This window comes from Choloepus didactylus, chromosome 12 (assembly GCF_015220235.1).
Source record: "Choloepus didactylus isolate mChoDid1 chromosome 12, mChoDid1.pri, whole genome shotgun sequence".
NCBI lineage: Eukaryota > Metazoa > Chordata > Mammalia > Pilosa > Megalonychidae > Choloepus > Choloepus didactylus.
In genome coordinates, this window is record NC_051318.1 from 96033803 (window position 1) to 96054667 (window position 20865).

Consider the following 20865-nt stretch of genomic DNA (forward strand, 5'->3'; position numbering starts at 1 on the left):
ACGTCCTGAGGGGGGATCTTGTGACAGCAAAGCAAAGAAAGCTTTGGTAAGAAATAACAAAGGGGCAACACCTTATTTTTATCCAAGGGACAAACATGTGGAAAGGCTCTATTCCTTAACTATTTTAGAAACAGAGTGAGGTGACTGCTTCAAGGATGTATATTAATATGTTTATTTGATCTAAAAAATGAATTCAGATTCCCTGGTAGAAATTAATTCTTATTTGATTGACAATGAGGACTGGCTTTACTAATTATGCTTTCTTTTCCAAAAAATAATGAACTAATTCTGCAGGAACAAGGTTTTGAATGGAAAATATATTTAGAGCAGCTAAAAATATTTTAGCAGCTATTACATTTAAGATTAAATGTTTAGTTACCAGCTTTAAAATATGGAAGGAAGTATATATGAAATTTTCTCAATTCTTTTAGAGATGCTGGCAAGCAAAGAAGTTTGAAGACCACTGCTCTACTCCCACCCAGATCCAACCCTTTTATTTGGTCCCGTATCTCCGTGAAGCCTAATAGCTACAGCCTATCCTGAACTAAACGTCACAACATTTACTGTTTGTAACATACAGCTGTCATTTGGTCATTTAGCATCCAAACTTTTATCTTTCTCTAGTTATCTCACTTGGGGCAGTGCAGTAGACAGACTCTGAAATGTTTCCCCCAAACCCCCACCTCCTGGTATTTACACCCTTGTGTACTTCTCCTCCCTTTGAGCCTGGGCTGGACCTAGTGTCTTGCTTCCAACAAAAGAAAAGGGCAAAAATGATGGGATGTCACTTCCAATATTTGGTTAAAGAAAACCAGACTTCCCCACCTCCCTGCCCCCCCCCCCCCAACACACACAATGGGGAGTCCTGTGGGGACCCAGGCAACAAGGAACTGACTCTTGGGCTGATGGCCACCGAGGATCAGAGGCCTGCCAACAGCCATGTGAATGAATTTGCAAGCAGATCCTCCTTTAGTCAAGCCTTGAGATGACTGCAGCCCCAGCAGACACCTTGACTGCAGCCCTGTGAGAAACCCTCTTGTGAGAAAGCCATGCCTGGATTACTGGATCCAAAGAAACTGAGATGATTAATGTTTATTTTAAGCTGCTAAATTTGGGGGTAATCTGTTATGCAGCAGTCTTCCTACTTCTATAAGAATATAAGCTCTCTGGGGGAGGAGGTGCCACATATTAACAGGTAATACTCTGAACACAGGACTGCTGAATTAATGATGTTAATGGAAGGCCAAATAGAGCAGTGGGTTCTCAGCCTAGAATAATGTTGCAAAGCTTATCTTTCCCTTGGCTCTCTCTGGAACAAAGACCACCATACAAATGCTGCCACTTAAGACTGGAGCAGGGTCTCATGTAACCAATTCTTAATCAATGCACCAGAGAAGAAAGAGCCTAGAAGACTAAGTCTGAGAGAGAAAGGACAAGCAAAAGTGTGTATATATATGGCTGGAGAAGACCGGTAGGTAGGACTGGCTGGTGACATTTGGATATGGCGGTTAAATTTTGGAGTATCTCATGTCAAAACATCCTCCTAATCAGTGATTTCGAAACTGCTTCCTAAACATTCCTGTGAGATTATATATGTACATACATATATACATACACACAGATACATACATGTACACATACACACACTTTCTAAATTCTGTGCAACATGCATGGATTAGGTATTTGTGTAATAGTATTTGTAAATTCAAATTATAGTAATCTTCAATTTCTTTTATAGTTACAAGTGCATGCCATTATATCTCATATAAAGAAAATACTCACCCCAAATGATTCACCAATTGATACTAAGATTCTGTCAAGTTAAGATGAAATACAAATTAGTGAGTGAAGATCATATACAAATGTGCTAGGATGAACATAGCACACATCACTCTGAACTAGGGATAATACCAAGTCAAAGGTTTCCTCCGCCGCAGAACCACAGACAAATTACACTCACTGGGGCTTCCTCCAGAACAGTGCTAGTACGATCATACACTGACCTGCTATATCTAGAGTTTTAAAGCAAGAGACACTTCGATAAGACTGCTAAGTCTGTAAGAGTATCTTCTGCCAAAGCCCACATTTAAAGAGGGTAAAAGAAACCTACTTGGTTCTTCATAAACCAATGGGTAAGTTATCAATTAAAATTTTTCCTATTTTCTCATATAAAATTCAATTTTTATTGGCAAGAACTTACTGATTAAGTAATAACCAGAATTCTGTTAGGTACTTATATTGATATATAGTAAAGGTTATTTATTACATTTTCCAAGAATCAGAACTCTCTATTAACCTGTTTGTTCTTGCTTGAACCATATAATTTATATTCTTGATAATAAAGCTGAAGAACAACAGCATTAACCTAACATAATCTAACAAAGATTAGATCATATTCACACAGAACTAGTGGATATACAGATTTTATCTTCCAATTCTTACTAAGTGGCCACTCATTCCATATATAGTATTTGATGATCTATAGTAAGTATGCTGGATAAACAGAGTGTTAAGATGTGTGTTTTTTGTTGTTGTTGTTGTTGTTAAGATTCTCTCTTAATGCTTGATCAATGTGTATCAGTTAGGATTACGGAATTTGACTTTTTTGCTAAAGAATCTAAACCTGGAACTGATGTCAACAAGATCAGCAAATAGTTATCATTAGCAGAATAATATGGATTAATTATCACCTCTAAAAAATTACCTAAGTATACATTTTCACATATCAGTGTGGGATTATGTAAACTTAGTTAAATATACATGAAGTGGTACCTTAGTAGCTTACAACATAAGTTGTTGATATCAGTACACAGGTATCCTACTGTAAGAGCACCAAATAAACAAAGGATGGTACGGGGGCACGTGAGAGTATTTGTATATTGCCAATTATTTTTTACTTTCTATTTATCTGTAGAGTTTGAAATTTTTACCATGAATTTTCATTACTTATGTAATTAAACACATTATTCAAGTGATTTCTAAAGGGTTATTATATCTCCTTTCTCCTTGTATGTTTTTCTTGCCCATTAAGTAAAACTATATATAAGGCTGATACTTTTTGAGATGCTACCACATTAACTATAGTAGCCAATCTGCCTCCCACCTTATACTAATAAAGTTGGTTTCAAACAGCCCATGATAACATGTAATAAGTCAATTGAAGCACTTCAAAGCCAGAGAGCACTTTTGGTTGAATGTAGATGATAACATAATGACTTGTAATTGCGGTGAAGCTTTCATCTGAGAATTTTAAAGAGCTTCACACACATCATTTCCTTGATCAACAGCACCCGTTTGAAGTACAGGTAGAGAGACCTGCCCAAGGTAATACAGGGAGACCATGGATAGAATTAAGGATGGAACTCTAAAGACTTAATTTATAGTCATCTACACATAATTTATAGTCATCTATACTTAACAAACCAAAATGATCAAGGCTCATAGAAAGAGTTTACAGGACATCTAATAAACTACAGAATAACAATCTTAACCAAAAGTAATATACTTTGTTTAGCAGAATGACTACTTAGAAAAATAAGAAAGTGTTTTGAAACCTACAATCAAACTGGTTCTCAAGGATATTTACAAAAGAACAGACCCAGCAGCAGGAAAAAATGAAGACTAAATTTGCAAACCCATTCAAGTAAACAGATTATCTTTCTTTCCCCCATAAATCTTATGTCATTTAATATACATAAGCAAATTAGCGATTAAAGAGTTTAGCTTATTTTAAATAAAGAAAGCTTTGTATTTTTATAATTAAATAATCCCTTCTAATTCTCTATCACTTTCCTAAAGAGAAAACACAAACCTTGATCTTGGAGTCATTTTTGTTGGAGTCGGTAGACCTTCTGAAATTTTATATGGACTCTTCAGCGGTGATATATAGATATTTCCCCCAGGAATCCGTAAAGGTGAACTAGAAAACTTATAAGGGCTTCGAGGAATGTGAGGTATTGGTGACAAGGTAGGGGGCTAGATCAACAACCAAAAAATAGATCATTTAATGCTTTAATGGGATCCATTGCTTTATAATTAGATTTTCATATTTGAAAGAATATTTTCAACATACCCTGGTAGAAGCATACTGCAAAATATTTGTTTTCAGTCTCTGCATGAAGACCGAGTTATAGAATACTATAATGGAATCATACTCTTGTTCTCTGATCAAAACACGTTTGAATGTCTGAGGAAGAGTAAAAAACTTGTTAAACGAATTTAATTTCTCTCGTTAGTTTCTCTTTTCTAATAGTCGGTCATACTTTTTACTAGTAAGCAGTACATATTATACAAGGAAAAATAATCTGAAAAGGCCTTCTTAGGTTTGCATTATGACTGCTATAACAGAGATGAAATGTCACAGAATGTGGACAAAGTCCAGATCCAGGGCAGCACCTGGGCAGCAGCAGAAGGGGCTGGCTGGGGAGAAGCAGAGCTGCGTGGCTATCAGAGAGAGGAGTGGACAGGCTGGCAGGGTGGAAAGCAGTATGGGAATGAAAGGGACAGAGCAGAGCAAACACCAACAATATTATCCATCAATACTCAGGCTACATTCTCTGGCCCATACCTCCCTGCATCCTCCCCTCCACCCCCAAACTATAAGAGGTCAAATATGCATTGCTCCATCACCAGAAGTGGACACTCAGTAAAAGCAAAGGGGTTTTATAAGATGGATGCCTCTGATATATATAATTAAAATGACAGGATTTAGAAAACAACCTCAAAAGTACAAACAAAAATAAACTAGGTTCCTTTTACTTTTGAAAACGCTAATAAAAAACTGAAAATATTCTGGCTCTGAAAATAACTGACAACTCACCTGCCAGAGAAGAGGATGAAATGTGTGTCACACACCAAGTATATTTTACAACTATTTTTTCTCTAAAGGGAAGGTAAACTGGAAACATAAAATGTGCTTATTTATGGAAATGATTATTTATAGCGGCATTTACACTGTTTTTTCCTATTAAGTAATAAAAATAACTTAGAACATCTAATGTCTTAGGACTCATGTCACATTTTTTACAAATATCCTGCTTATTGCAGAGGTACAGCATTCCTTATTAACTTTAAAATATGAATTCTGGCATTAAAGTGACTTAGCTTTTCTAGTTCCACTTTTATTACAAATAATTAACCAATAATTTAAAAGTAAAAATCAAGTTGTGAATTTACTATTATAAGGTCCAAATATATGATGTAAATAATGACTGAAATTATCAAATTAAAGAAAAACTCTTACCCTAGAAGAACACCTACCTCCTGCACAGCATGAGGAAGGTCCTTGTATGCAGTTACGATTATTTTGAATTTAAGGTCTATATTCTTCACTTTGCATATGCCATACATGGAGCACATCATAATCTAGTAAATAAATGTGATGTAAAAAAGCCAGGTTTGACAAAGGTTCAAACTATCAGATAAAGTATTGGAGACTTGTGGTAGTGGTGGTAGTGGTTGTAGTGACTAGAATGGGGCAAGACAGGATCTTCTGAATTGTTGATAATGTTCTGTTTCTTGATCTGGGTGCTGGTTATACAGGTGAGTTCAGCTGCTGAATTTACATCAAAATGTATCCTTCTGATATATGTACTTTTCTGTAAACATTTTACACTTCAATAGAAATACTTTTAATGTAAAAATGAATAAGATCTGAAATGATTGCCTGCGACTTTTAAAACATCAGGTTTCCTTAATTTATATGAACTTTACTACCTGATTTAAACACTCATACCTCCTGCAACATTCTTACTCAGTCTTCTAGTACTGCCAAGAATATACTAATCACCCCCCGTTCAGTATCCTACCAGCTCCAATCCTACTATTCCTCTAATTTAGAATGCCATCCACTATTGTCTTTGCTGATTCACATCTTTCTCCCATTTCAAGACATTAGCAAAGGCATTTCTCCCCAAACCTTTCTGATCTCAGATACCAATTCTCTTTAAAGTTTTTAGCACTGCTGTCTATCTTTCTGCAGTTGCAAAAAGCAGTGGAACCATAAGGCGTTAAGTACCTATTTTTTGAAACCCAACATACTAGAATTAATATCCAGATATGCTCTTGCAAAGTGTACATATTTACAGGTGACATCTTTATACAGTATCCAGCCTTTGCTCAAAATATCTCTTATACTGGGAACAAGGCTACTGATCTTACAGAAATAAAAAGGATATAAGGTAGTATGATGAACAACTGTATAATAATAAATTAGATGAAATGGTAACATTTCTAGAAAGATACAAATTCGTGAAACTGACTCAAGAAGAAATAAAAATATCCGAATGCACCTATAATATGAGATTGAATTAGTAATCCATGGGCAGATGCAGCTGTGCCTTTTGTTTTCCCTCAGCTCTGGCTGGAAGGCGACACTGTGGGCTCCTCTCACCCCCTCACAGAATGCCGCCCAACAGGGACCCAGCCCTGGGGACCCTGCCAGGACCAAAGTGTGTTCAAGGAAGCTTCAGAGCCAAGTGGGACAATTTACACAAAGAAGCAGATTGTGCATTGCTGAAAAGTCCATGTTCGTTTCATCAGTAACACTGAACACTGAGGGAGTCACAGCAATAACAGGACAAGGAAGAGAAGCTGATCACAGGTTATCTGACCATGGAAGTTGAGGAGGAAGCCATGACTACCATGGGTTCTTCTTTAATCCAAAAGCAGAGCACAGAAGAAATGGAACTTACTGTTGTTCTCCTTCCTGTTGAATTCCAGGAAAAACTATAAGAAATCACTTTATTTAAAGAAAGAAAGCAAGCTACACTGCAGCTGGAAATGAATCATGAATTATTCTCCTGGTCACCATATTCACAAGAAGTTTCGTATAGTTTTCTAATACAGTACAACTCAAATAAAAGCAAGTTCTATTGCAGAGTCATATATATTGACAAATAATAGTTGCAAACCACCTTGAATTTTTATGCTAGCTACTATTTCATGACTTTTAAAACTATCCAAACAGTGAGTCATAAGCCTTGAAATTAACTCAAGCATAAGGGTCTTACTGTATTTTTCTTAATATTTTAAATTTTAAGTGTCAAAAAGTTTTCAAGATGTACAATACTACAGTATGAAGTAATAGTATTCTGATTAAAAACTTGTTCCTAGTTTAAAATGTGTTAAACTTAGCAAAGACATTTCAATGAAGAAAAAGTGATGTTTTTTGGTTGTTTAAAACAAAACAAAACAAACAAACAAATTAAAAAAAAACTGCCCATAAGGAAACGCCTTGAACCACATGGCTTCACTGGTGAATTCTACCAAATATTTAAAGAATAAATCAATGCCAATTCATCCCAGACTCTCCTGAAATTAGAAGAGAAGGGAGTATCTCCCAACTCATTTCATGAAGCCAATATTTCCCTGATCCCAAAACCAAAGATATCACAAGAAATGAAAACTACAGACCAATATCCTTTACGAATATAGATGCAAAAGCCCTCAACAAAATACTAGCAAACTGAATCCAGCAACATAGCAAAAGGATTATACACTGTGACCAGAAATGCAAAGGCTGGTTAACATCTGAAAGTCAATTACATAATACACTGTATCAATATGACTCAACTGACACAGAAAAGCATTTGACAATATCCAACACTCCTTCATGATAAAAGCGCTCAATAAATTAGTAGAAGAGAACATTCTCAACCTGAAAATGGGCACCGACAGAAAACTCATAGCAAACATTATATTTAATGGTGAAAGACTCAATGTCTTCCCCCTAAGATCAGGAACAAGACAAGAATGTCCATTCTCACCACTTCTACTCAACATTGTACTAGAGGTTCTAGCCAGGACAAATAGGCAAGAAAATATAAGGGATTCAGACTGAAAAGGAAGAAGTAAAATCATCTCTATTTACAGATGACTTGATCTTATGGATTGAAAACCCTAACGAATCCACTAAAAAACTAATAAAGGAGTTAAGCAACCATGCTTAACTCCTAATAAAAATCAATTGTATTTACATACACCAGCAGTGAAAAATCTGAAAATGAAATTAAGAAAACAATTCCATTTACAACAGTGTCAAAAAGAATCAAATACTTCGGAATAAGTTTAACAAAACAAGTGCAAGATTTGTAACAACTCCAAAATCTAAAAAATGTTGAAAGAAATTAAAGAAGATCTAAATAAATGAAAAGACATCATATTTTCATGTATCAGACAACTTAATATTGTTAAATGACAGTACATCCTAAATTGATCTACAGATTTAATGCAAAAGCTATCAAACTTCCTGCTGGGTTTTTTGGAGAAACTGACAAGCTAATCCTAAAATTCACATGGAAATCCAAGTTTCAGAATAGCCAAAACAATCTTGAAAAAGAAAAAGGTGTAGGACTCACATTTCTCAATTTCACATAATAGACAATATGGCACTGGCAAAAGGACAGACATAGATCAATGAAACAGAACTGACACTACAGAAATAAACCCTCATATTTATGGTTAATTCATTTTAAACAAGAGTGCCAAGACAATCCAATAGAGAAAGAATGGTGTTTTCAACAAAATGGTGCTGGAACAACCAATATCCAACACACAAAAGAATTAAGTTGGACCCCTGCCTCACATCATATACAAAAATGAACTCAAAATGGATCAAAGACTTAAATGCAAAAGGTAAAACCATAAAACTCTTACAGAGGAAAACAAGGGCAAAATCTTCATGACCTCAGAGTTGGCAATGCTTTATGAGCAACAACAACAAAAAAGCAAGGCAACAAAAGAAGAAAAGAGATAAACATGAGTTCAACAAAATTAAAAACCTTTTTGCTTCCCAGGACATGTTCATGGAGATAAAAAGGCAACTCATGGAATGGGAGAAAATATTCACAATTATTATATCTGATAAGGGAGTTGTATGTCGAACCCTTACAACTCAATAAGAGAATTAGCCCAATTAAAAAATGGGCAAAGGAAATCAAGTTTCAGTGGCTGAGAGATTTCAAATGGAGTTGAGAGGTCACTCTGGAGGATATTCTTATGTGCTATATAGACATCCCTTTGTAGTTTTTAGTGTACTGGAATAGCTAGAAGGAAATACCTGAAACTGTTGAACTGTAGCCCAGTAGCCTTGATTCTTGAAGACGACTGTATAACTATGTAGCTTACATGGTGTGACTGTGTGATTGTGAAAACCCTGTGGCTCACACTACCTTTATCAGTGTATGGATAGATGAGTAGAAAAATGGGGACAAAAATTAAATGAAAAAATGGGGTTGGGGTAGAATGTTAAGTGTTCTTTTTTATTTTTATTTTTATTTTTATTTTTAGGGGGGGAGTAATAAAAAATTTCAAAAATTGATTGTGTTGATGAATGCACAACTATATGATGGTACTGTGAACAACTGATTGTACACTGTGGATGACTGTATGGTATGTGAATATATCTCAATAAAATTGAATTTAAAAAAAAAATGGGAAAAAGGGACAGAACAGACATTTCTTCAAAGAAACACAAATGGCCAATAAGAACATGAAAAAATGTTCAACATCAGGGCAATGTAAATCAAAACTATAATTAGATAACCCTTTACAGCCACCAGGATAGCTAGGATCAAAAGGACAGACAACAGGTTGAAAGGATGTGGCAAAACTGGAACCCTTATACACTGCTAGTAGTAATGCAAAATGGTGCAGACACTTGGAACATAATCTGGCAATTCCTTAAAAAGTTAAACACAGAGCTACTGTATGACCTAGCAATTTTATTCCTAGATATAGACCCAACAGAAATAATACATATTACCACGCAAAAATCTGTGCATCAATGTTTAAAGCAGCATTATTCAAAATAGCTCCAAAGTGGAGACAACCTAAATGCTCATCAACTGACGAATGGGTAAACACAGTGTGATATATCCATACAATAGGCTATTTTGCAATAAAAACTAATGAAGTATTGATAACTGCTACAACATGGTTGAAACTTGAAAACATTATGCTAAGTGAAAGAAGCAAGTCACAAAAGATCACATGTTATAGGATTCCATTTATATGAAACCTGTAGAACAGGCTTATCTATACAGACAAAAATCTACAAAAAAGTAGATTAGTTTTGCCTAGGGATGGAAGGGTGGGGGCAATGGAAGTTGCAGGGTTTCTTTTTGGGATGATGAAAATGTTCCAAAAATGTTTGTAATAGTGGGTGTACAATTCTGTTAATACACTAAAAACCAGTGAATTATACACTTTCAATGGATCAATCATATAGTATGTGAATTATGTACCAATCGAGCTGTTAACCAAAAAAAAAAAAAAAATCTTAACCTGTGTTACAGAGAAGAAAAAGGAGGATATGAGAGCTTCTTTATAAATTAATTGAATCATTCATTTGTTCATTCATTCATTCACTCAACATGCACTGTTTTAGATCCTCTGAATCTCAAGTCTCATGTTTTTCACCCTCTAAAATGAAATCCAGCTTACTATAACACAAAAAAGCCTATGAAAAGCAGGCTCTGCAGGCTCTACAATGATTTTTGCCAATAACATTTTATGTCATTAAATAAGTTACTGAAATATATTCTTGAGTTCTAAAGCTCTAGTTTCTAAGAATTACAGCAAAAATACAAATGGTATCCAACAAATGAGTATATATTAAGTCTACTAAACTGATCTAATTTCTGTTTTGAATCTAATATTTTTCTAAGAAATCAGTGCTTAGTTAACAAATAAGAGAGAGAAGAGAAGGGGAAGTGCTTGGTTTTCTTACCTGGTCCAAATGCCTGTCTTTCATGAGTTCGTACTCATTTTGCAGTGTATGCTGGAAAAGAGTCCAGATGATATGTTCTAGTTCTGGGTGATCAGACAGAAGGCGGGCACACAGTGTGTTTAGTCGGAGATATGCTAACCGGTACACTGTGGAGATAGGGGAATTAGCCATGTTTCCTGTGCATTTTGAATTAGCAAGCAGATTTTTCATAACATAACATTAAATTGCTAAAACCGTAATGCTAGCAAATGGTATTTTAACAGTAACCTCCTCTCTATGACTATTTCCTTAAGAATAAATGATTCCTTGACCTAGCATAGTTCTAGGTAAATAGAAGACACAATAATACTCGTTAAATTAACTATTACAACATGACACTGAGGCAGAGGGTAGGAAGGAGGAAAGGTCATAAGATATTGCAAAATCAAATAAAAAAACAAGTAGGGTTTGTTTCAGTTCTGTTGTTAATCATGCATCACAGATGTTGCAAATTCTCACTAATAATATATTCAAGAGTGATAATTATTTTTTTAAAAAATGGAATTGCTAGTTTCCATTAATTTTTCCTATCTTAAAAAAATTCTGCAGTATATTTCTCTAGGAAATATCAATGGAGCATACGCTGTTGAAAAATGGTATTATAGATTATCTAAGTGGTTTCATGACTGTGATCTGAAATTAGAGTCTATTAAAAAAATAGTAGTAGAAATAAAATTTTGAAGAAAAGGAATCCACGAAACTGGATTTTTTCTATCTATTTTAAATAGAAAGACCGTTGTTTAAAATAACACCTTTCAACGACTTGCATAAAGTATTCAGAATTTTTTAAAGCTAACAATTTACCCCAGTGGTTCTTAGACTTCAGTGTGCAGACTCTCCTGGAAGACTTGTTCAAACAAGGATTGCTGGGCCCCATCCTAGAGATTCTGATTGAGTAGGTCTGGAGTCTCATTTCTACCACTTTCCAGGTGAGGTTCTGCTAGCTGGACCACACTTTGAGAACCAAAGCTCTAAAGTAAGGACTAAGTCTTATGATATGTCTAAAAAGCTCAGTGTATTTCTGATTTGAATAAAATCAAGAAAAAGATATATCGTAGAGAATCTATCATTTCACTTTCTTTCAAAATGCTCCAAATGAGTGTGCACGTTCAAGTGTACACACATGCAGACACAGACAAACCAACCTCACCCCAACCACATACACACACGATCAGAGAACGCTCTACAGTCCGGTTATTGGCCTTTCTAAATGTCTGATAAGATCCAGGAAATGTTTCTGCACTGGGTCATAGCACACTGTGATGTCAACCCCACAACAAAAGTATTGTTAGAAACAAATATTTCCAAAAATTAATTTAAAAGCGTAACACACCAGCAGCAGCCAAGGTAACACATCTAACACTTTCTAAGTGACTACTATGCGGTAGGCACTGCTGGAAGCATTTTATATGCTTAAGTTCATTTAATTATCTCCAAAACCCGATAAAGTATTTTATTATTATTATTATAAGGTAGATTATCATTTCCATTTTACAGTTGAGAAAACTGTGGCATAGAGGAGGCACAGATACAAAGTGACCTGGCCAAGGTCCCACCTAGTAAGTAGAAGAGCCATGATTTGAACTCAGGCAGCCTGGTTTCAGAGTCCACAATCTGGAAAGTAATCATTTACTAACCTTTTTTGTAAAAGAGTGAAAGGGAGGTAGATTTCAATGGCTTCTGAATCTGGAAGGCTGAGGTTGCTTGTGCTTCTGCATTTGGAGTAGAATTCGCACGTGCTGTTGACCCTTTTCTCTTTGGGGATCTTACAGGAGAAAGATACCTAGATATGTTCAAAGGGAAAAGTCTTCACTTGAAATTTTCTCAGAATTTCACACACATAAGACTATACACATATGCACAAAACACATCTTGTCCATTTAATCTGCTACCCTATATCAAATTCCACAAGCAGGCTATTTAAATATAAACTGTAAAAGATAGCTTAATAGGAATACTAAGCTCATCATCCTCATGTCTAACTTTAATTAATACGTTTCCCTGGAATTACTGCCTTATTGAAAAAAATAGCTACATATGTATGTATGCTCAATTTTGGTAATTATAGTGGAATTGAGACCACCTTAAAAGAACAAGTTATTGATACCAAAATAATGCTGTCAAACTTCTCTGATTCTTCTCTTCAAAAAATCTGAATTGATAACCATGGGTCACATATATGATAAAACCTTTAAGTTAAACACACATATATACACTCACACATACTTCACTTACATAGTACATCATTCAACAAATAAATCAGATATTATGCAGGTAGATTTACATCTGTATACTAAATATGTCTGGTGTAAACCAAAGGCAGAGATATTCAGAGGTATTAGTAAATATTCTTTCTTAATTCCTGGAAGTTCTATTGCCTCTGGGTTGCCTTTTTAAAAAAAATTCAGTTTTATTGAGATATATTCACATACCATACAATCATCCATGGTGTACAATCAGCTGTTCACAGTACCATCATATAGTTGTGCATTTACCACCCCAATCAATTTTTGAACATTTTCCTTACACCAGAAATAATAAAAATAAGAATAAAAAATAAAAGTAAAAAAGAACACCCAAATCATCCCCCATCCCACCCTATTTTTCATTTAGTTTTTGTCCCCATTTTTCTACTCATCCATCCATACACTGGATAAAGGGAATGTGATCCACAAGGCTTTCACAATCACACTGTCACCCCCTGTAAGCTACATTGTTATACAATTGTCTTCAAGAATCAAGGCTACTGGGTTGCAGTCTGATAGATTCAGGTTATTTACTTCCAGCTATTCCAATACACTAAAACTTAAAAAGGGATCTCGATCTACTACAAAAGAATGCCCTCCAGAGTGACCTCTCGACTCCATTTGAAGTCTCTCAGCCATTGAAACTTTATTTTGTTTTATTTCACTTCCCCCTTTTGGTTAAGAAGATTTTTTCAATCCCACAATACTGGGTCTAGGCTCATCTCTGGGAGTTATATCCTGCGTTGCCAGGGAGATTTATACCCCTGGGAGTCAGGTCCCATGTAGGGGGAAGGGCAGTGAATCCACCTGCCAAACTGGCTTAGAGAGAGAGAGGGGGCCACAGCTGAGCAACAAAGAGGTTGTCTGGGGGGGACTCCTAAGGCACAATTATAAGTAGGCTTACCCTCCCCTTTGCAGTAACAAGCTTTATAAGGGCAAGCCCCAAGATTGAGGGCTTGGCATACCAAATTGTCAGTCCTCAATGTTTGTGAGAATATCAGTAATAACCTAGGTGGGGACGTCCAACATTTCCACATTTTCCCCCAGCTCCTCAGGAGGGCCCTGCATATATATTTTTATTCTCTGTCTGTTCTAGTTTGCTAATGCTGCAGAATGCAAAGCACCAGAGATGGACTGGCTTTTATAAAAAGGGGGGTTATTTGGCTACACAGTTACAGTCTTAAGACCATCAAGTGTCCAAGGTAACACATCAGCAATCGGGTACCTTCACTGGAGGATGGCCAGTGGTGTCCGGAAAACCTCTGTTAGCTGGGAAGGCACGTGGCTGGTGTCTGCTCCAAAGTTCTGGTTTCAAAATGGCTTTCTCCCAGGATGTTCCTCTCTAGCAAGCTTGCTCCTCTTCAAAACATCACTCACAGCTGCACTGAGTTCCTTCTCTTTGAGTCAGCTCATTTATATGGCTCCACTGATCAAGGCCCACCCTGAATGGGTGAGGCCACGCCTCCATGGCAATATCTCATCAGAGTCATCACCCACAGCTGGGTGGGGCACATTCCAAGCAAATCTAATCAGCATCAAAACATCCGCCCCACAAGACTACATCAAAGATAATGGCGTTTGGGGGACACAATACATTCAAACTGGCACATTCCACCCCCTGGACCCCAAAATGACATTATCTTTCCAAGTACAAAATACATTCATTCCATCACAATATCACAAAAACTTAAATCATTTCAGTAACAAAAGTTAAGTACAAGATCCTATCAAAATCAATTACAGGTGTGGTGGGTCCTAAGGCATAATTCTCCTTTAGCTTTGGATCTGTGGATTTAGAACAAGTTATGTGCTTCCAATATACAAAGGAGGGACATTCATAGGATAAACATTCCCATCACCATAAGGAGAGAGAGTAAGGAAAACAGGGTTAACAGGACCAAAACAGTTCCTAAAACTCGCAGGACAAACTCCATTAGATTTCAAAGTCTGAGAGTCATTTACAGAACAACGTTGCATCCTTGGGGCTTGAGACAGCGGGAGTCTAACCCTTCCTAAGGGCCTTTTTGGCAGCCCTTTCCTCCCCAAACGCTTAGGTAAGTGCTCCAACATATCCACACATTGGGGAGACCACCTTCTTGGCCCCACCCTCCTCAAACATTGGGGCAGCTCCTGGATTCCCTTCCATCTCCAGGGCACATGCTCAACCCCTTCAGAACAGGGTGGTGGCAGCCAGGCTCTCCCCAATTCCCTGGGAATGTGTTCCACCCTCTTTGGGACCTCGGGTGACAAAACTCTTCCAGAGCATCGAGGTGGAATGCCCACCATCGACCTCCGGGGCAAACTCACCCTTTCCATGCATGTGGGCTGCTCCACTCTCCCAGCCCAAGGCCTCTTGACTTCAGACCTCAACCTCCATGGCTCCGTCTTTGAAGAAATTTTTCCTTCAATTTGTTACTTGTCTTTCTCCTCCAGTCCTGGCTGGCAGTGGCTCTGTCTGTAAAGATCTCGTAAAAATTCTGTTGGCTTCGCATGAAGCATGCAGGGGTCAAAGCCATCAGACAATAGGACTTTCCACAAATCCCTTCTGGATAATTCCATCTCCAATCTTGGCTTGTACTGAAATGGCAGCTGGGTTCCATATTTGGTTACATCCTCACATTGGGCTGTAGCTTCTGGAATTCCACCCCCCGGAAGCCTGTAATTTTCCAAGCCATCAGCTTCTGGTTTCTTTGAACCCAAGAGTTCAGTTCTAAGTTTATCTCTCTCTGCTCGCATTTTACTATAAGCTGCAAGGAGAAGCCAGGGTACATCTTCCACATGTAGTCTGGAGATCTCCTCAGCTAAGTATTTCAGGTTGTTGCTTTCAAATTCTTTCCATCTGACACCAGGACTCAATTTTGCCAAATTCTCTGCCACTTTAAAACAAGGATCACCTTTCTTCCAGTTCACAACAACACATTCATCATTTCTGTTCAAGGGCTCATCAGAAGTATCTTTAGAGTCCATATTTCCACAAACAGTCTCTTCAAGGCAGTTTAGGCCTTTTCTATCAAGCTCCTCATAATTCTTCCAGAATCTTCCCCTTATCCATTTAAAAAGCCGTTCCAACATGTTTGGTATTTGCAAACTCAGCAGCAAAAGCACCCTACTTCTCTGGTACCAAAATCTGTTCTAGTTTGTTAATGCTACAGAATGCAAAACACCAGAGATGGACTGGCTTTTATAAAAAGGGGGTTTATTTGGTTATACAGTTACAGTCTTAAGGCCATCAAGTGTCCAAAGTAACACATCAGTAATCAGGTACCTTCACTGGAGGATGATGGCCGATGGCGTCCAGAAAACCTCTGTTAGCTGGGAAGGCACGTGGCTGGCGTCTGCTCCAAAGTTCTGGTTTCAAAATGGCTTTCTCCCAGGACGTTCTTCTCTAGCAAGCTTACTCCTCTTCAAAAGGCCACTCACAGCTGCACTGAGTTCCTTCTCTTTAAGTCAGCTCATTTATATGGCTCCACTGATCAAGTCCCACCCTGAATGGGTGGGGCCACGCCTCCATGGGAATATCTCATCAGAGTCATCACCCATAGCTGGGTGGGGCACATTCCAAGCAAATCTAATCAGCACCAAAATGTCTGCACCACAAGACTACATCAAAGATAACGGCGTTTGGGGGACACAGTATATTCAAACTGGCACAATGCCCAAATTACTTTGGGATGTATCGCTATTTCACACTAACCTGTACAAACCTACCAGATCTCACTTCCTATTCAAAGTTTCATGTAATTATGGTGTTTGAATAAACTGACTATACAAGTTAAATTATTTAGTGTGCTGTAGAAGATATCTATCCCGCACCAAATAAACATCTCTCCCCTTGGTCTCATACAGAAGTTGAAGTTTTAAAACACAGTATCGTCCTTGACCCTTCGTGGGATGCCTTCTTTTTGACGTAATATAATATTCCAGATCTATTTTTTGTTTTTGTTTCTGTAGCTGAGAAATAATTCTGAGCAGGAAGCATGATTGTACCTTATTATGGATGTTTCTACTTCATGCACTATATTAATTAGTAGACTGGAAAAAAGGAATCACCATCACAGTAATGTTATACTTACAGATTCAATGCAATCTCAATCAAAATCTCAATCAAAATTCCAACAGCCTACTTTGCAGAAATGGAAAAGCTAATTATCAAATTAGCTAATTATCAAATTATCAAATTTATTTGGAAGGGTAAGCGGCCCCAAATAGCCAAGAACATCTTGAGAAAGAAGAACGAAGTGAAAGATGCAACTTTCTGAATTTAAAGCATATTAACAAAGCTACAGTGGTCAAAACAGCATGATTCTGGCATAAAGATAAATATATTGATCAATGGAATCATATCAAGACTTCAGAAATAGATACTATGGTCAATTGATTTTTGACAAGGCTGCCAAGTCCACTTAACTGGGGCAGAAAGTGTCTTCTCAACAAATGGTGCTGGGAGAACTAGATATTCATATCGAAAAGAATGAAAGGGAACCCCTACCTCATACTTATGCAAAAAAATAACTCAAAATAGATCAAAAAGCTCTACTCCTGAATGAGGTGAGCAGAGCTGGAGATAAGACTAGGGGCCAAACTTGGGGTCTGACAAGATGACTGGGCTGCCCCTCAGGATTATCAAGAAAACCCAGCATTTGCTGGTAGAACCAGTCCCCAGTATTAAAGCAGAACCAGATGAGAGCAATGAACATTATTTTCATGTGGTCAATGCTGGCCCCCAAGATAACCCTTTTGAGGGAGGGACTTTTGAACTTAAACTATTCCTTCCAGAAGAATACCCAATGGCAGCCTCTAAAGTATGTTTCATGACCAAAATTTACCACCCTAGTATAAACAAGTTGGGAAGAATATGTTTAGATATTTTGAAAGATAAGTGGTCCCCAGCACTGCAGATTGGCACAGCTCTGCTGCTGATCCAGGTTTTGTTAAGTGCTCCCAATTCAGATGATCCATTAGAAAATGACGTAGAGGAGCAGTGGAAGACCAACGAAGCCCAAGCCATAGAAACAGCTAGAGCATATAGTAGGCTATATGCCATGAATAATATTTAAATTGATCTGATAATCAAGTGCACATCACTTCTCCTGTTCTGTCAAGACTTCTTCCTTTTTTGTTTGCATTTAATAGACTCAAGTCTTAGAAACATTACAGAAGGAAAGCACAGACATTTTCAGGCCTTTGGTGATTAAATGCACATTAGCACATCTATGTCTTGTCCTCAATCACTGTTACAAAGCATGAACAAAGGCCAAAAGTATCATCTGGATTGTTGGGAAAGGTTTAAAGCAGTGAACCCTCTCCTGCTTTTATTCATATCCCCCATCATGGTTTAAGTATAAAGTACTGTGAATGAAGGTAGTTGTCAGGGTTAGCTGTAGGGGTGTGGGTGTTTTCTTCTTTTTATTTTTATTTTTGAGGAGGGAGATAGTTTTATTTTAATTGTATGAACTCCTTTTCTCCTTTTTTATGGTGATCTAATCAAACACATTGGTTAAAAGCAGTTAACCAGTTGTTTTTTAGAATATATCCTCTAGCCAAGTCTAATTTTATAGATGTAGATGGACAAGCTTGATTGTTTGAACCAAAAATAGAACATTAAGCAAACATCACAGCCCTCACTAATAAAATTGTGACTTTGCTATCAAGTATTGAATCCTCCCTTCAAAAATGGTCCTTGTGACCATTTTGTATGACTTGTTTGGAAACTTCTGTAAGTCATATGTTTCAGTAAACTATTGTTTATTATTCTAAAATATATATAAAATCAAAGACCTAAATATAAGAGACATAAGAGACGGTACTACATAACTCCTAGAAGATCTTTTCAAGATATTGTAGGTGGTGGTTTCTTAGAACTTACACCCAAAACACAAGCAACAAAAGAGAAAATAGGCAAATGGGACCTAATCAAAATTGAATAGCTCTGTGTTTCAAAGGACTTTGTCAAGAAGGTGAAAAAACAGTCTACTCAATGGGAGAAAATATTTGGAAACCACATAACAGATAAGGGTTTAATATCCAGAATATATAAAGAAATCCCACAACTCAGTAGTAAAAAGACAAACACCCCCCCCCCAAAATGGGCAAAAGAAATGAATAGACATTTTTCCCAAGAGTATAAACAAATGGCTATACATGAAAAGATGCACAACTTCACTAGATATCAGGGAAATGCAAATCAAAACCACAATGAGATCATCTCACTCCTAGAATGGCCACTATTAAACAAACAGGAAACTACAAATGTTGGAGAGGATGTGAAGAAACTGGAACACTTAATCACTGCTGGTGGGAAAGGAGAATGGTACAGCCACTGTGAAAGACAGTTTGGCAGTTTCTCAGGAAGCTACATACAGAACTACCATATGATCTGGCAATCCCACTACTTGGTATGTACCCAGAAGATATGAAAACAGGGGCTCAAACAGACATTTGAACACCAATGTTCACAGAGGCATTATTCATAATTGCCAAAAGACGGAAACAACCCAAGTGCCCAACAATCAATGAATGGATTAAAAAATGTGGTATATACACTCAGTGGAATATTATTAACCTGTAAGAAGGAACGAAGTCCTGACGCATGCGACAACATGGATGAAACTTGAAGACATCATGTTTATTGAAATAAGCCAAACACAAAATGACAGATTACTATATGATCTTACCAATAAGAACTAATTATAATGAGCAAACTCATGGAGTTAAAATCTAGAGTATGGGTAACCAGGAAATAGAATGAGGATACAGAATGGGGAGCTAATGCTTAACTTGTGCAGAATTTTTAATAAGGTTAATTGTAAATGTTTGGAAATGGATAGACGTGACAGTAGCACAATATTGTGAGTGTAATTAATTGCACTGAATTACAGGCATGATTGCAGTTGAAAGGGAGAAGCTTAGGATCGTGTATGTCAATGGAAGGAAACCTAGAGGATAAAACATGGGACTGTTTCACATAGTGAACCCTACTGTGGATGATGACTGTGATTTATAGTACAAACATAGGAATGTTCTTCCATAAACTAGAACAAATGTACATCACTCTTACAAGGTGTTAATAATAGGATGGTATATGGGAAAAAATACAACTAACGCAAATTACGGACTATAGTTAACAGTAATATTGTAATATTCTTCCATCGGTTGTAACAAAAGTACTACACCAATGCTAAGTGTCAATAATAGGGGGGGATAAGAGGTATAGAAGTTTTCTTTTTGGAGCAATGAAAATGTCCTCAAATTAATTGTGGTGATGAATGCACAACTCTATGATTATACCAAGAGCCACTGACTGTACACTTCGGATGGACTATATGGTGTGTGAATAAATTGTTTTTTAAAAAATAAGGCTGGACTTACTTTTACAAAAACATTACCTAGCAAACAAATTTATGTATGACAGCAAAATTCCTATATGCTAGAAATGTTTTGGATATAAGTTAACATGGAAGTGTCATCTCTGGAAAATGGTTCCTGTACTAGATCTCAGAGCACTGTAATGTCTATTCCTACATAGAACGAAATGGAAACATAACATTAGGCATAATTCTATGAAAAGCAGTATAGTGAGAGTGATTAAGAGCATGGGCTTTGGGGTTAGATAGCTTTAGTTTGATTTCTGTCGGTCTTAGCAATTTACTTTATCTTTCTAGTTCCTGTTTTACAGATAACCTAGGCCGACAGCAGTACCTACTAACTTTACAGGTCTTTTATGAAGATAGAGTGAAAAATGTGAATCTGAAGTACTTAGCACACTGCCCAGCTCATAATGCACCCTCAATAAATGTTAGTTACTGCTTTCTTCCATCACATCATGCACTAATCAACCATTTTAGTCTCACA

At 36.9% G+C, this 20865-nt stretch overlaps 2 protein-coding genes across 2 annotated transcripts in view; one reads left to right on the forward strand and one right to left on the reverse strand.

Moving 5' to 3' along the window:
* The window catches only part of RB1 (RB transcriptional corepressor 1), a 248164-nt gene that overhangs the window by 5250 nt on the left and 222049 nt on the right, over positions 1–20865 (reverse strand). The window contains 6 exon segments of the mRNA XM_037799633.1: positions 1783–1813; positions 3812–3975; positions 4073–4186; positions 5260–5364; positions 10730–10875; positions 12406–12551. Of these exon segments, the coding sequence (XP_037655561.1) occupies positions 1783–1813; positions 3812–3975; positions 4073–4186; positions 5260–5364; positions 10730–10875; positions 12406–12551 (706 nt within the window).
* Positions 17613–18071, forward strand: LOC119506654 (ubiquitin-conjugating enzyme E2 N-like). Its single transcript, XM_037799643.1, has one exon. The coding sequence runs from the start codon at positions 17613–17615 to the stop codon at positions 18069–18071; it is 459 nt and encodes a 152-aa protein (XP_037655571.1).